General features: G+C 44.4%; 2 protein-coding genes across 2 annotated transcripts in view; one reads left to right on the top strand and one right to left on the bottom strand.

Moving 5' to 3' along the window:
• RNF121 (ring finger protein 121) overlaps positions 1–3,293 on the bottom strand; it is a 76,923-nt gene extending 73,630 nt beyond the window's left edge. Inside the window, exon 1 of the mRNA XM_046685332.1 lies at positions 3,195–3,293. Coding sequence (XP_046541288.1) covers positions 3,195–3,257 — 63 coding nt within the window. The 5' untranslated portion in view covers positions 3,258–3,293. The remainder of the gene's footprint in view (positions 1–3,194) is intronic.
• A 206-nt stretch (positions 3,294–3,499) lies between these two features.
• XNDC1N (XRCC1 N-terminal domain containing 1, N-terminal like) overlaps positions 3,500–17,619 on the top strand; it is a 38,344-nt gene continuing 24,224 nt past the window's right edge. Inside the window, exons 1-7 of the mRNA XM_046685348.1 lie at positions 3,500–3,870; positions 8,825–8,999; positions 10,950–11,091; positions 11,918–12,073; positions 13,662–13,840; positions 16,587–16,672; positions 16,915–17,087. Of these exons, the coding sequence (XP_046541304.1) occupies positions 8,955–8,999; positions 10,950–11,091; positions 11,918–12,073; positions 13,662–13,840; positions 16,587–16,672; positions 16,915–17,087 (781 nt within the window). The 5' untranslated portion in view covers positions 3,500–3,870; positions 8,825–8,954. The remainder of the gene's footprint in view (positions 3,871–8,824; positions 9,000–10,949; positions 11,092–11,917; positions 12,074–13,661; positions 13,841–16,586; positions 16,673–16,914; positions 17,088–17,619) is intronic.

Raw genomic sequence — 17,619 nt, 5'->3', positions numbered from 1 at the left:
TTGGAATCTGCAGTTCCCCACTCACAAACTGTGGAATCCTAGGAAAAGTTACTTAACCTCTCTAGCCTCAGTCTCATTTATAACATGCAGTTAACACCATTTAACTCATAGGGCTGCCGTTAGTAATAAATGAGATAATGTAGGGAAAGGGCTTTAAAAAGCAGCTGGTTCATGGTAAGGGCTCAACAAACAGTAGCCTTTTCTACCGGTAGCTCTTTCCTAAGCCTCCTTCTCTATCCACCTCTCCAAAACAGCAGAAGCAGTTAGTAAAGCCTAAAAGACCTCAACTACTAGAGAAAGTAATAATGAAAAAGACAAAAGAAGAGGAAAGCAACATGAATGAACTGATGGCTGCTATTCCTGGCTGCTTATCATACTAATGGAATCTGATATTGGAAACATACATACAATATTCTGAAGAACAAACCACAGCATGCACAATCTTTCCAAAGAAGTGGCAAAGAGCACCAAGTGCATCCGAGCTAGGCTATCCACGACCCTTTCAGAACCTGGGCTCCACAGCAGAGTCTACCAAGCAGAAAGTGCTACAGGAAGGCAACTGTGATGCCACATGTAAACCATTGCTTCTTTGTAAACCCAACCTTTAATTGTTCAGCTCAAATCCATCTCTATCATAAAGACTTCGTTGACTCCCCCTAGCAGACTCAAGTGCTTGTCTTTTGTGCCCCACTGAATTTGTCAACACACTTCCATTACAGCAATTATCTAGTATTGTAATGGGCCATCTGCATACCTTTTCACTATACTCTAAGTTGGTAGAGATCCTGTCTTACTCATTTTTCAATTCCCAGTGCATAACACACAATAGACCCCCATAATTACCAATTAAAAGATGGATTTCACCTTCTCTTTCACTAGTTAAGGCTGCTAAGGAACAGCTGGGGAGACATTAGCAGGAAACCCACACAGACATTAAGGTCTGTCAGACTAGACTCCTGGTTTTTTGGGGTTTGTTTGTTTTTGGAGGTTGAAGGGATGACTGACTGTTCCAGCTTCACAGAGTTACTTTCTTTCTTTTTTATTTTTGAGGAAGATTAGCCCTGAGCTAACATCTGCTGCCAATCCTCCTGTTTTTGCTGAGGAAGACTGGCCCTGAGCTAACATCCATGCCCATCTTCCTCTACTTTATATGTGGGACACCTGCCACAGCATGGCTTGCCAAGCGGTGCCATGTCCACACCCAGGATCCAAACTGGCAAACCCTGGGCCGCCGAAGCGGAACGTGTGCACTTAACCACTGCGCCACCGGGCCGGCCCCTCAGAATTACTTTCTTAAACACACAAAGAAAAGGACAGAACCAGTCCACAGAGAATTTGCAGACAACAGATTATATTCTTTCTCAGTAAATGAAACAAGTAACAAAAGTTTCTGGGATGAATGTTAGTGGTTACACATAAAGTTGACCTCTAGACACGACACTCTGGAAGTGTATTATGCTACTGGAAGCTTTTAAATTCTTAAAACAATAAGGGAAGAAAAGCTAAGAGGCAAAAATCAAAAATGTTTTATATCAAAACTTTAAGTTCTTTTCTCCTCTTCCAAAACTTTTGCTTTTTATCTCAGTGAACCCTAAGATATGTAACTGAAATCAGGCTTCCTCAAAGGAGAGCCCATGACTAACAAACCATATGTAATAACTTCAATACAGTAGTTACCTTTTTCAAGACGCTCTCAAATATATCCCAGTGAACCACAGCCAATTGTAATCACAGAAACTTAAAGCTGGAAGGGGCCTTGGAGCCCCTTCACAACCATCCCACCTCACCAACAGTGGTATCCAAACACCTGTAGTTTCTAGTGAGTAGGCGGTATGAGGCTAAAATGTTTCTTTGAAAATCCCCCCTTGCTCTGACCACCTGTTAGTTTCTCAGTCTCCTCCCTGCACCTGAATGATCCCAATCAGATAAATCAAATCCTCCAAGTCATCCCACCACCCAGCAATAGTCTTTGCTTCTCAAATCTACTTCTACTCCCTTTCTCTGAGCCTCAGCCCCAATCCTCCCTACCCACCCTACCCACAGCTAGGGCCTCTAAGATTCTGATCCCACTGGTTCCAACGTGACAATCAATCTCCCTCCTCCTATTCCTCCTGGCTGTCCGTATGCTGTCATGCGCAAGCCCACAAGCACCCCCAGCTATGAATGTACCTGTGGCCTCAGAATCTTTCCCCGTCGCTGTCTCACCTTCTCTCTCAGCGCTGTCCCTTCACGCCCCTCAAACTCAACGTCTCTTTCCTCCTAGTGATTCCTTCAAGAACCACTGGTAATTGAATACACCAGTTGCTAAATGGCTATTAGATAGGTAAAGGGAACATACAGCCTCAAGGAGCTCACCCTCAAAGATTCATAAGTCTAGAAGGAGAGAGTCATTTATCTTTCTAAGACTCAGCTCCTCTGAGAAGCCTTCCATACCCCACACTGAAATGGTCCCCTCGCCTCAGTGCCACCATTATACCTCTGATACAACGACTAGTCTTCTTGTGTGTCTCCCATCTCTAGACTGTGGGCTCTTCAAGGGGCCCCTGTGTCCTTAGCACTCGGCACAAAGGTGATAATGTTTGTTAAACGAGTGAATGGGTGAATTCCGGTATACAATCATTCATTCATCCATTCGTTCTTTCGTTCGCTGACAAAACTTTACTGAACACAGATTATGTACAAAGTTCTAGAATGTAAGGATAAATGATAACTCCTACATAAAAATAACTCAAAGCTCTAATACTAGGTTAGCACTCCCTCGGTCCGCGACCCCGACCCCAACCCCAACGCCCCAACCCCACTCCAAACCTAGACCGAGTCCTTTCCCACAGTTAAAGCCGGCCCTCCCTCGCATAAGTCCACGCCCTCCAACTCAAGCTACCTCTCAGCCCTAGTCCTACCCTAGGACCCCCAGCTAATAATCTCAAAATTTTAACACCCCCAGCCTCCTGGCTTCTTTCCCTGTCCTCCATCTCCACCCTTGAGGTTACTGCAAATCTTCTACTCCCATGACCGCCTCGGAGTCCTGGAGTCCAGGGTCCTAAGGATTTCCCTCTCCGCGCACCCGCCCCCCAGTCGGCTCCTTTCCTCTGAGGATCCCGTCTCTCCGAGGACCCCCACCCCCGATACCTCCCCTGCCCTCCCTTCACTTTCAGGCTGAGCACCTCCTCTCCTCGACTCTCAACTCTTCTTACCTCATCCAGCTCCCGTTCGCCGGCAGCACCTCCTCCAACCTCCACCTCCACCACCGCCGCCATCTTCACAGCTCTCCCCCGCCTCCGCCAGACCCCGCGCGAGCCAGCTGCTTCCGCCGCTCAAGTCCTCCCAGCCAATTGGCTGCGCAGGCTCCGGCACGGGGGGCGGGGCACCAAGACAGGCGGAGACCTGACAGGAACTAAGAGACCATCTACCTGCTGCTCACTTAAAGGTCAAGGAGGGACGGTTCCCAAGCACTTCCAAGCTTCGACGGGGGAGGTTCTTGGGAAATGAGGAAGTGAGCTTGTATTATTTTCATTGCAAATATTTCACCAACTCTCTCCTTTAGAGAGCCCAAGGGAAGGGTCCCTAAGCCGTCAACTTTCGCGACGCTCCCTCACTCTGGGCTCCGAGGATTGAGGCGTGGAGGCTAAGGACTACATTTCCCAGAATGCATTCGATCTGACTTGGAAGTTTAAATTCCGTTCTCTCGACAGGAGATTGGGAGTGCGTGAAAATATACATAAAACACGCTAATGTATTTTATGGGCTAGAGCACATGCCTTTTTGCCTCGGTAGGAGTCCTTTTTCAGAAACAGCGGATTCTTGAGACTCCAGAACGAGTTCCCGGGCTTCACAAGGCGGAAGAGTGGTGCTCCGGGTCAGAAGGCGGAGGTCAGAGGGCTGAATTGGCGGGAGAATGGGTTTGTGGTCCGCGATCTGAGGCAGCGGTGGCTCTTCAAGGTCCATTGTCCCGGGTGAGGGGCGTTGGGGGTTGTTGATGGGGAGGTGAGTGGCCGAAAGGGAGAAGGGGTGGCCGTCAAGGAAGTGAGTAGCACAGCGCGTTCCGAGGAGCCGTGAAAGTAGCCGCGCGGCTTAGGCTCCAGAGGCTGCGAGCTGAAAAGCCTTGCGGGACCTCCACGGCCCCCAAACGGCTTCTTAGGCTCTCTCGCCGCAGGATCCACTTCCCACATCTTCGTATTCTTTCCTACCCCACATCCTGCGTTCCCAGCTCCTACTTGTCTCCTAGGTATACATTTTATTAACTGTGCTGCACCCCAACTTACAGCTTCTTAACTCATTTTCAACATCCTGTTATTTGTACATCGAGATCCGACACCTTGCAAGCCTGTGGCCCCTGCTCACACGGTCCCCCGGGCGTGCCGGCTATATCTATCGGGTGAATAGGGCTGGGATGACCTGTGGGCTCACAGAGTACTAGAATGCCAGTCAACTTTTTTTTCTTTTTTTCAATATTTTTGGTGAGGAAGATTGGCCCTGAACTAATATCCAGGGCCAATCTTCCTCTTTTTGCTTGAGGAAGATTGTCGCGGAGCTAACATCTATGCCAGTCTTCCTCTATTTTGTATGTAGGTTGCCACCACAGGTGGCTTGATGAACGGTGTGTAGGTCTGCATCCAGGATGCGAACCTGCAAACCCCCGGTTGAGGAAGCAGAGCCGCTGGCCGCCAGCCGCTAATCAACTTTATTTTGGGGCCAACAGAAAGTTGCAGGGTAATATTTACATCTCTATAGGAATCTCGTTTACTTAAAATGGGAATTATCATGTGAAACTTAATAGAGAGAATATTAGAAACGCTATATACCCATAACCCCAAATTGACTATTGATCTCATGATCTGTTTTCTTCACTTTTTAAAAAAATAAAATAGGGGCCAGCCCCATGGCTTAGTGGTTAAGTTCACACGCTCTGCTTTGGCGGTCCAGGGTTTCGCTGGTTCGGATCCTGGGCCGACAGGGCACTGCTCATCAGGCCACGCTGAGGCGGCGTCCCACATGCCACAACCAGAGGGACCTACAACTAGAATATACAACTATGTACGGGGGGATTTGAAGAGAAGAAAAACAACAAGAAAAGAATTTTTAAAAATGCCAACATTCAAAAAGAGAGATAAAATAATACAAATAAAAGTTGAACTTATCTGTGTGTCTCCTACTCTGAGACCCATTACCCTTTCTTCCTCCCCAGAAGCAATTATTATCATAATTGGCTGTGCATTCTCCCAGTCCATTGAAAAAAAATTGTGTATTCACAAGCAATGTAAGTATTGTACTGTTTCATTTTGTTTTTTAATGAACATGAGTTGTTTTCTATGTATCATTCTGTAACGTTCTTTCACTCTGTTATTTTTTTAGGGCTGTCCATATTTATGTATATTTACATCTAATTCGTTCCTTTTAACTATTATATAGTATTCCATTGTATGATATATAACGTTTCATTTATCCATTCTTCAACTAATGGACACTGGAGTTTTATGAATTTTGCTATTAGAAACCTTGTGTCCTTTTTTTTTTTAAAGATTTTATTTTTTTTCTTTTTCTCCCCAAAGCCCCCCCGGTACATAGTTGTATATTCTTTGTTGTGGGTCCTTCTAGTTGTGGCATGTGGGCCACCGCCTCAGCGTGGTTTGATGAGCAGTGCCATGTCCACGCCCAGGATTCGAACCAACGAAACACTGGGCCGCCTGCAGCGGAGCACTGGAACTTAACCACTCAGCCACGGGGCCAGCCCCTAGAAACCTTGGTCTTATTGTGTACATGTGAGTCCCTCTAGAGGCGCACTGTTCAAACAAGTTAACTACTAGCCACATGTGGCTCTTCTTAAAATGTAGCTAGGCAGATTTAAGATGTGCTGGAAGTGTTTATGAGAGGGCCAATTTCCCCATATTATTGCCAATTCTGTATATTGTAGATTTCTAATTTTTTTCCAGTCTTAGAGGAAGAGGTATTTGCAATTTCCTTCTTACCAGCGGTATGAGGATTTTTTTTTTTATGGGTTTTTGGTCATTCAGATTTCATCTTATGTGAATTGTATGTTTATGTCTTCTCTCCAGTTTTCTATTGGACTACTTGCCCTTTTCTTCCTGATTTGTAGTATTCAAAAATATATATTCTGAGTACTATCCAAGTTTACATGTGTCTCAGATTTTTTTTTTCGGTCATTTGTACTTTAACCTTGTTTGTGTTACCTTGAAGTATTTTTCACGTTTCCATCTTTGATCCATTTGAGTATAATTTTTTAAATGTTATCAGATAGGGATCTGCTTTTATCTTTCTTCACATTGTGAACCAGTTTTCTGAAGACCATTTATTCATCTTTTTCTGAAAGAATCGTGATTCTGTTCTATCTTGCAATCAACAGGTTAATAGGTAAATGCTCATTTATATGAGTCTGTTTTTGGAATCTATATGCTCACTTCTATAGACAGTATGTTTTAATTACTGTGACTTTGTAATTTTTTTCAAAGGCATTGAACCCCACCTCTTTGATCTTTCTTTTCAGAATTATCTTATCAGTTTGTAGCCCCTTGTTGGTTGATGACTTTGTTATGTTGGCCAGAAACTTCTGCTGAAAATTCTGATCGGAATTTTATTTACTTGATAAACCACTCTTTTCAATGGCTATTTATTTATGCCTACTGTGCTTCTGCACCTCTCTAAGATGTGGGAGGTGATGAACATGACAAAAATCCATATGCTCAAAGAGCTCACTCCTTAGTAGGAAGACACACAGGGTAAACAAGCCACTGCAAAAAAAAATGACAACAGCGTATGCGAGATCAAGGAGGTGGGAAAGCCCTAAGCCTTGGATTAATCCTTGGAGAACTATAAGCAATTTGATAGATGGTGATCTTCATGAGAAAGATTGCGTATGTCTTATTCACCGTGTACCTACCAGACACTCCACAAAATATTACCTATATGAAATATCCGAGAGTGACACCTTCAGAGTCTCTAAGCGTAGAGTGTAGTTTTGGGGCTGAGTCCAACATCTGTATGTTAGTGATGAGAGATGGTGGAGTTTTCATATCAAATCACAAAGGTACACTGGGAGTTTCTCCAAAACAGACCATTTCTTATTTATTTTTGTATCTCCTATATCTAGCAGAGAGTAGGAGAAATTGTTAAATGTTTAGTGAGTTCCTGTGGTGGGAATAATTAGCTCTAATTAATCTGGAGGCTGAGAGAGGTGACTCAGGACTCATTCTGCATTCTTCTGTCCTTGAAGCTCTGGCACGAAATTAAACATGACCTGTGAGGAATGCTTGACCTTTAGCTGGCGCTCACTGAATGTTTTGTTACTGCTTTTGCAGCAGTCTGTCCCACTTTGAGCCCTCCACGACTCCTGGCCCTTTGGAGCTATATGTTTCTCTCTCTCACACTGAGGATACAGAAATGAATCAGACGTGAAGCCTGTTCTCCAAGAGCTTATAATTGGTCAAGGGACATAAGACATATACCCATATAATTGTAATACAGAATTGAGAGGGTGGAGCTATCACCTTGAGCTGGTAGAGCAGAGCTGGGTGACATTTGAGCATCAAAGATGCATTAGGGGGCCGACCCTGTGGCCGAGTGGTTAAGTTCATACACTCCGCTTGGGCGGCCCGGGGTTTCACTGGTTCAGATCCTGGGCACAGACGTGGCAACGCTCATCAAGCCATGCTGAGGTGGCATCCCACATATCACAACCAGAAGGACCTACAATGTGTGTATACAACCATGTACTGGAAGGGTTTGGGAAGAAAAAAAAAAGATTGGTAACAGATGTTAGCTCAGGTGCCAATCTTTTTTTAAAAAAAAAAAAAAGATGCATTAGATTTGACAAGTGGGAAAGGGAAAGAGCATTCCAAGCAGAGGCAACAGCATGAGCAAAGTCTTGGAAGTAGGAAAAAAATTAGGGGGTGGGAGGGAGGCAAGAAGATCATTATGGCCAAGAGTATATTGGAATCATGGATTCATTTTGAGGGGTCACATGGGTAAGAAGCATGAGTAAAAAGGGCAGGGTATAAATATTTGGAGAGGGATCCCACCTAAAGACATTCAGACAACTTTAAAACACCTCTGGCCAAGGAATTGTTGAAGCTAGCCAATGGGTGCATGAGAGGTCATTATACTTATATGTATGTTTTTGCATATATTTAAAATTTTCCATAAAAAGTTCAGCAAAAGACAGAGTACAAATAGCCATGTGAACTTTTAAGATTAAATAAATAAACAAAACTGATAGTCAGGTAAAACACATCTTCTGATGAAGGGAATAGTAGGAGGTGAAGCAGGAAATGTAGAAATCTACATTGTGGATGCTTTGAGGGGCCAAGCTGAATTGATATTTACTAAATACCTACCATGTAGGAAGGCATTTTCATACATCAGCAAGCCTTGAAGATTTCTAATAGAGGAGTAACTTAATGATAGGCTAACTTAGGAAGATTCATTTTATGGAAAGGAAAAAAAAACGAGACTTGTATCATATATTTAGTTGAACACTTGTTACACATCTTTACTATGTGCTAGGCTCTAAGGATATAAAGATAAATGATTTAAGGCACAATTCATGCCCTTGGGAGCTTACCTACGTATAATTCCAACAGTAACATATTGCTTATTATTTTGTACTTGCTGCTCTGTTGCCCTGTGGTTGCATTCCAGTTGTTTCATATTTGTTGGGATCTCATCAGCTGGTCCAGATCTGCTCCCTGCCGGCCACCCCCACCAAGGCCATCACGGTCATCAGAAACTCACGGACTGACTGCAGCAAATAACTCCTGTTACCAGAGAAACTGCCATGGCTAGTTTGTTTTTCTTTTATTCTCTTCTTCAGGAGTACCATGATGATTCTTTCTCTTCTGGAAGCTGACGGGACCAAAACATAGGCAGTGCCAAGGTGGTGACAGAAGAAATCTCAGGAGAAAGCATTTTTGCCTTTACTTGGGACAGCCGCTGGGCCCTCCATGGCTCCTGTAAAGATTAGCCACGTGGTATCGTTTTCCTCTCAGGTATATTAATTGACAGTCATGATTTTTTCTTGGTGACTGAAGAGTGAAAAAAATAGGAGACTTGGCTCCACTTTCAGGAAACTGTCAATTTAATAGAAGAGACATTGTTCCTTCTTTGGGAGTTGAGAGTCAAAGAGGGGAAACAGCTCTTGCCCTCAGGTTGTGCCCAGAGCAATACTGGATGCATAAAAGAAGTATTCTCAGGAATTAAAAATAAAAAAGGAAGCAACCTCAGGATTTCACTCTTAGTTTGGAAGGTGCTGGCAAAGCTATAGGCCCAAAGGCTATACTAGGGTCCCCAGAAGGGCAATTTAGTCACTCTGTCATTGAGAACAGGCCAGGACACTCAAGGTCATTCCTGACCTGTGAGGATATCACCATCACCATCCAAGGTGATCTCGGCCTCCTCTCTAAAAGTCCACCTTCAGGAAACCCCGATTATCCCTTTTAGAGTCCCGGGCCCAGGACTCATGCAGTGTGGTGACCCTTAGGCTCTTCCCCACCCTTTCCTCTGCTGTCATTTCTCTATCCATTTACCCCTTCCCCCCACTCTTCCCCTTCTGTCAGCCTAGTCTTTCTCAAGGGGTGCCGTTGGCGTTTTGGGTGGGATAAGTCTGTGTGTTATAGCAGTATCATTCCCACGGTGGGATATTTAGCATCCGTGGCCTCCAGACCCTAATGACAATAATGCTTCCTAGTCATTAGGACAGTCAAGAACATCCCACACATTTCAGACAGACCCTTAGAGAGTCTTTAGGAATTACTGTATCAACTCCTAAGTGAAATAAGATAAAAATTACCCTTATCCTCCTTAGCTGCATGGTCAGCCTAAACGGTTTTCTTCCTAGACTCAGCCTTATAAAATGCTAGAGAACGTTAGCCATCTTCTAATATTGTGGTTTTCAAACTGTACTCTGTGAGGACCCACTTCTAGAAGTTGAAGGGAGGGGGGACAAGTATGTCTCTAGGCCCTCCAACCTGTGCTGTAGCCAGAGCTCTGCTTTTATTGGTTGAAAAATAGGGGGCCAGCCCTGTGGCCAAGTGGTTAAGTTCACACGCTCTGCTTCGGCGGCCCAGGGGTTTTGCTGGTTCAGATCCTGGGCGCGGACATGGAACCACTCATCAGGCCACGCTGAGGCGGCATCCCACATGCCACAACTAGAAGGACCCACAACTAAAATATACAACTATGTATGGGGGAAGATTTGGGAAGAAAAAGCAAAACAAAAAAAAAACCACATAAAATTAAAAAAAAATACACTTTAGTTTAAGATTTCAGTTAAAAGGAAGGGTTTTGTTGCTAAAACAAAAAACAAGATAGAAAACCTTGAGTCTAGTCTCCCCTCCTTTCCTTAGGGATGAAGAAATTTAGATCAAGAGAGAGAAGGTAGGTTGCTCAAGGCCTTTCCACCAAAAAATATCTGACTTTGGGTTAGAACTGAGAATTTGTCAGTATCGCTATTGTTGCCTTTGGACAAATCACTTTATTTCTAACCATCAGTTGTAAACTTAGAATAAAAATATTTGCTTTTCTTATATCATAGGGTTACTTTGAGGATAAATAAATGTCTGTGAAAGCACCTTATAAATGCAAAGAAATGGTATAGTGTCATGGTTGAGAGCTCTGGATTCAGAACCTGGGAGCTCGGACTTTGGTTGGTTTTTTGGCCTTGTGTAAGCTTCTGAACCTAAGGTTTGGTTTTTCGATCTGTTAACTAAGAAGCAATGATAGTTTTTAGGAGGATTAAATGAGGTAGTCGGGTAAGTGAAGGGGAGGTAAATGGTGTCTGTAAATCCCTTGGTATTCCTATGGACTCCAGTCTAGTGCCTTTTGCATTGTGTTAGGAGGCCTGGAAAGGTTTGGGAGTGTAGGGATCCCTCATTCCTGGGCAGCCTTTTCCCCTTGGGCTCAGTGAGGTTCCTGATTTTCTCCTCCTCTCTCTGACTTAGGATCCCAAGTATCCTGTGGAGAACTTGCTGAACCCAGACAGTCAGAAGGGCCCTTGGCTCAGCTGCCCTCAGGACAGGAGTGGGCAACTGAAAGTGGAACTCCAGCTGGAGAGGGCGGTGCCGATTGGCTACATCGATGTGGGTGAGTGAGTTTTCTGGGGCCCAAGAACTGCTGCGGGACAGCATAGGAGTAACATTCCCCTCCAAATGCTCCACCAAAATGTCTCAATTCAGTCTAGCTGAGCAGCCTTCATGGAATAAGCTCTACCTGGTGTGAAGGGGAAATGGGGCCCTTGCCCCTGGGACAGGACTGTGTTGGTAAACTTTAAGGGTTCTGTTCACATAGAGTACAATGTGAATGGCATTCCTTGAATTATGCGACATACCTGCCCTGCTTTGATCTGAGTGGTCCAGGTGAAGCCTTAGAACATTGACATAATTATAAATGCCAACAGATAGACTCCGTATATACCTCTAATCATCAGAGTCAGGAGGATGCTGGGGATGAACTGTGCAGGCTTATCCAGGAAGGCACCATAGGAATTGACGGGTTGACGAGGTTGGCCTGAGAATTCTCTGGAATAGAGAACTGACAAAGACCGTTGGTCTCAGCTCTGTCAGGACAGAGAGATGTCAGGCTGCCTAGCAAGGATCTAAGAAAGACAGAGTTTAGCACCGCCTACCAGAGCCAGAAGACAGGGAAGCGGCAAGTCTCTTCAGTCAGGGGAAGGTTTCTGCCTGGGAAGAACATGGCGGACCTTCACCTTGTCGTTGAGCAGGCTGAGGTCTCCTCCCACTTCAGTTACTGTCTCACTGTGGGACTCCTATGTTGCGTGACCTCTCTGGGCTTCCAACTAGCTCTAGAATGGAGGAGCATCTTCTTCCCATCTGATTCCCTTGTCTGAAGTCAGGGGAGGAGCCCCTGTCACCCCATCACCCTTATCCTTCTCTCAACTGTTTGTCCCCAGGTAACTGTGGCTGTGCTTTCCTGCAAATTGATGTGGGCCGTTCTTCCTGGTCCCTGGACAGACCTTTTGTCACCCTGCTCCCTGCAACCATGCTCATGTCCCTAGCTGATTCAAAGCAGGGGAAGAACCGCTCAGGGGTCCGCATGTTTAAAGATGGTAAGGAGGGCAAAGGCAGAAATGGGGGAGAGACAGAGAGAGAGAGATTATGAGAGAGAGAGACGCAGTACTCTAGAGGGCTGTAAGTTCTCTTGGATATATGCTGTGGGAGGGAACCCACGCAGAGGCTTAGTTCTATCTGTTGAGGGGATAGGGTAGTTAATGAGCGAACAACCATGTGGTATGTTTGTGTGTGAGTTCTCCATGATGAGAATATGTGATAGCTGGGATATTTATAAGCTGTGATTTATATTTACGTGTAACTTGATTTGGTGGAGCCTGATGTAGAATTCGTATTTGTGATTAGCGTGTTTTTGTTTGTATAAGTGTATATAAATGTGAGTGTAGGATAAACATTTATGTAAGTGATAGACTATATGATGGTTATAGTTATGTAGCATACAGTGTTTCCTGAGTTCTCTTCTATGCAAATCTATGTTCACCAGGCACTGCAGAAGAAACATAAGATCTGATTCCCGGCTTCTAGAGACTTACAGTCTAGTAAGGATTTGGCTGGGTTTAAATTGGAGGTGTTTGTAATGTTGTGAAGGAAGAGTGATATGGGAGGGGCATATGAGGTGGAGGAGATGAGATACTGACTAGATAGTGCTGGCAATTGAAGGTGAGTAGGGTTTGTATTATTGGTATGTGATACTGTGAGTGGGTGTGTAGGGCATGTGGTGGTGTGAGGGATGCTGAGGTCTCATGGTCCAGGAAGGATAGATGTAGCTCAGCTAATCCATTTGGCAAGTCTTCACCCCAGACCCCAATACTACAGGTACCTCCTGTGAAAAAGAGACATTGAGGCGCCGGCCTGGTGGCATAGTGGTTAAGTTCACGTGCTCCACTTCAGCAGCCCGGGTTTGCCGGTTCAGATCCTGGGTGTGGACCTACACACCGTTTATCCAGCCAGGCCGTGGCAGGCATCCCACTTTTAAAGTAGAGGAGGATGAAAACAGATGTTAGCTCAGGGTTAATCTTCCTCAAAAGAAAGAAAAAGGGGCTGGCCCCGTGGCCGAGTGGTTAAGTTTGTGCGCTCCGCTGCAGGCGGCCCAGTGTTTCGTTGGTTCAGATCCTGGGTGCGGACATGGTATTGCTCATTGAGCCACACTGAGGTGGCGTCCCACATGCCACAACTAGAAGGACCCACAACAAAGAATATACAACTATGTACCGGGGGGCTTTGGGGAGAAAAAGAAAAAAATAAAATCTTAAAAAAAAAAAAAGAAAGAAAGAAAAAAAGGAGGAAAGGAAAGAAAGGAGGAGAGGAGACGAGACATTGATAAGGTCCCTGGAGAGGTGTAGAATGAGGATATACTCATACTGGGAACAGTGTGGAACCGTGACAGAGAGGAGCAATGGTGGGAAGGCAGGGCAGTGGGTCTGAGAGGGCCCTGACTGGCCTGCATGGCACTGCCCACTCCTGAGCACCAAAGCCTGAGGGGCCAGTTACTGATGACCTCCATTCTTCCTTTTGTTGGAGTTTACTCTGTATAGTCCCTGTGTTTTCTCTCCTCTCCTCAGTATTGACCTTCTCTTCCTTTTTCCCTGCTACTCATGCATTTCCTTCCCCCTCATTTTCCTTGAGATGATTTCCTGGCTCCAGCATCAAGTGAGTCATGGGATCGACTTCGCCTTACCTGCTCCCAACCCTTCACACGCCATCAGTCTTTTGGCCTGGCCTTCCTGCGGGTGTGTTCCTCTCTAGACTCCTTAGATGAGCCTGTGGTGGATCCCTCAGACCCTGGGAGCTCTGGGCCGAGCCAGGTATGTATGATGGTAGAACAAGGACTTAATATTTCCCCACCCTTTTCAGTTTCTGGTTGGGTAGCTGGTGCTTGACTGAGAGAGAAACATGCAGACACACAAATACATTCCAATACAAACATAAATGGACTTGCTACCCTTTCTTACAGGTAGAAGTGAACTCCTCCCCTTCCCTTTCACACGTAGAAGATTCAAGTGAGTCAGCCTTCAGTGTAGTGTGCACAAAGCTGCTGGAGCATTTGTTCTTTAGCCATCATGAAATTCTTTTTGGCTTCAAACTTAATCTCATACTTTATTTCTAGGTTTTGGGGGCTATAGCTTTCATCAGACTTTTCCTTCCAGCACCTGCAAGTCCCAGGGCTCACTTACAGCCCTCTGTCGTTGTTGGTCCCTGACCCTCCTGCCTAGCAAAGCCAGTTATATTCTTAGATATGTGCTCTCCAATTTCATTTGCCCCCCTGCTTTCTGTCCGTGTACAATACACATACTTCTAAGAGAAGAGGTATAGGTTTCTGGCTGTGTATAGGTATAGATGTTTAGGTATCTGCTCAATTTACCTCCCCTTTTCTCAGCCAGTTTTCTAGTTATTTTTTCTTCCCAAGTCTATTCTGACTCCTCCTGCTTTCTGGGTACTGGTGTCTCCATTTATCTTTCCAAGCCATTACCCTCCACCATAATTCACTCACAAACAAATATGAAAATATAATTACCCAAAGCTAGAGTCATAGAATTCAAGAGATGAAAAAATACCGAGAGATCATCAAGCTCCAACTACCTCGTTGTACATCTCAGCTAGGGAAACTTAAATATTCAGATTCACATGGTGAATCAGAGCAGAACAGGGACTAGAAATCAGGTCTCCTGTGATTACACCACAGTGCTTCCTATGCACACAGCACATTTTTAGAAGCTTCAAACATTTGACATAACCAAAGAATTTCAGTTCCCAGGAGCGAATCTCACAGTTGTCACTCCTGTTGAGGTTACAGAGACAAAGAAGAGACTGGGCATTGGGAGGAGAACATGCAGTTAGAGCAGACAGAGGAGGAGTAGATGCTTTTGTAGAACAGCCTTGGGAGAGACCCAGGGAACTGAGACGAAGTAAAGCTTGGTCTGAGATTTATTCTTCCACTGTGGGAAGGGCTAAAAAACACAGAAGGACCAGTGGAAGCAGCTCACTGTGCTCTGCCAGGTTCCGATATTGCGGTTCCGGGAGCTGATGTGAATGGAGCTAGAGTTCTATGGCCCTGGCTATTCGGTCGAATGGAAGCCCTGTGAGATTAGGGGCCTGTTTGTCTTGTTCCATAATACACTCCTGGCAGCTAGAACAGTGCCTAGAGCAAAGTAGGCTTTTAGTGTAAACGTTCATTATATAAATGATGACATTTCAGCGGTGAGTTGTAGATGGGATCACCATAAAATTTATCATCCAAACTGAGACACTTTGAGAGCAGAAAAGACTGCTGTTAATAATTATATCAAGAAAACAGACATAAAGCAGGACTATCCCAGGTACTCCAGGACATATGGTCTCCCTAACTGTAGGATAAATAAGGGCTTCCTAGAATCTTTTCCATTTTAGCTGTCTAAATTACTCTGCACCTTTAGGACCATGATGGGATCGAGGAGGAAGGGAGTCAGCAACTCCAGAACCATAATGTCAGAAAGGCATTGGACATCAATAACAGAGTGAAATACATATGCAGGTACCTCAGTGAAACCACAGGGAAAGGAGACTCTGAAACATTTCTACAAGAGAGGGTTGGTACATGGAAATGAATCGATGGCCCTCAATTTTATAATTTAAGATGACTAAAATGTCATAAGCTTAAAGAAAATTTTTTTTAATTCAAGAGGAAAAAGGAAATTTGGAAAAATTTAAAAGGAAGTAGCCACAGATGAATCGACACAGATAACTTGAATTTTGACAAAGAATTAAGACACCGTTGCATAACACACAAATAAAATCTATGTAGAAATGATCTATTGCAAGATTGTTGCACATAGACATTTCTGAAGTTAGAAGTATAGAGGTTTCTAAAATGCCTGGGATAATTAGATACCGTGTTAATGCTAGAGAGAGAGAGAGACGTGTGATATCTATATATACATAAATACACATGTACATCTCTTTATAGATGGCTAGAAATGGTGGCTAAAATTGGTGATTTTTTAGTTGCAGGTGAACAACATTGTTCACAAAATTAATCAGACTTGGAAATTAAATGATACCCTTAAATAATATTTAGAAGGGAAAATTGACAAAAATGTCCCAAAATACTTCAAAATGGAACTGTCATTATAAAGAAATATATATGTATGATTTGTTTCTCTCACATAGGTGTATAAAGAGAGATAAGTAATTTGAGTTTTGTACCTACATGAATCAATTTTATGTATGTACAAAATAAAATAGATATATATATATATGCTTTCAAAAGTTTGCACGTAACACAAGTCCCGTAGCCCTTTTTTTCCCAGCGGTGTGTGTTCTTTTATCCCGGGGGCTTTCAGGATCATGACAGAACCCTCTGCATTGAGGAACTAAGTATACAAAATCACAGAACCTCACATCCTAGGGCTGGGAGAGAGAGCACGCACGCAAGCACAGGTGCCAGGTCCAAGTAATAGCAGATCATTCACTCATTAACTAAGCTGATCAGGCGCAGGAGTATCCCTGGCACTAGGTGGCAGTGTCCCCTGGTGGTGAATGTCTGTATTTCATATTTCTCCATTTTCTTCTCAGGGCTCTTCTGATGCTGAGGAGTCTGGTCCTAGCCCCTGGCTGGCTAATCCTTCCATTCGGAGGACATTCTTCCCAGATCCTCAAACGTACGTTGCTGCCAGAGTGGAGTCCCCCCGTCACGTCTCAGTCCTTTCTCCTGGAAGAGAAAGGCTACCGAGTCACTCCCAGGCATGCAAGCCCAGCCTGGGTTCTGCCAATTAACCACATATGCTAGGCCTAACCCTATCTGTGTATAAGACTGACTTTCTTGGTTTGATGCCATTGACTTGGGTGGGCAGAATGGAGTCTCTCTTCTGAGTGAAACCAAGTACTCTCTGTTTCCCTGCAGGAGCACCAAGGAAATGTCAGAGCTTAGGAATATCCTAAAGCAGCTGCAGCCAGGGACTTTGGGGCGTTCAGCCTGCATGGTGCTTTCAGCTGCCCTCAGGGCACCTCCTGCCAGTGTGGCAAGCGCAAAGAACAACCAGGCAGAACCAGGTGCCAGTCATCCAGACAGCACGGGTGAGACCCGATGACCTACCTTTAGCTCCTTACTCTCCCTAGCACTGTCCTTCCTGAATCCACTGCTACTATCCAAGGCTGGCTCACAAATGAGACTGCATGTGGGAGAAAAGACACTTGTTAGTGTCTTGTTACCAGAAGAGAAGTCACATATTGTATAGAAATTGAAAGAGCACTGGCTTAGGAATCAGGAACCTTTATCTCTTTGGGCTTCAATTCCCTCATCTTCAAAGTGTAGGAATTAAACCAAATAGTATTTAAGCCTCTTCTAATATTAACATTCTGTTATCATCTGTGAATGACCATTAAGACAGGGTGGTGGTGTATGGAATGTACTGGAGAAACAAAGTAGGGGAATAGTATGGATCTATCACAGAGGAAGAAAGAATTAAACATTTTGGAGTTCCTCCTTTGCACCAGACATCGCAAGCCACTTTCACTAACTTTATTTAATGTTCACAACAAGCTTAGGAAGTAGATACTGTTATACTCATTTTACAAAAGAATCTGAGGTTCAGAGAGGTTAAATATT

Source organism: Equus quagga, chromosome 14 (assembly GCF_021613505.1).
Source record: "Equus quagga isolate Etosha38 chromosome 14, UCLA_HA_Equagga_1.0, whole genome shotgun sequence".
NCBI lineage: Eukaryota > Metazoa > Chordata > Mammalia > Perissodactyla > Equidae > Equus > Equus quagga.
This window is presented reverse-complemented; position numbering and strand designations above follow the sequence as displayed.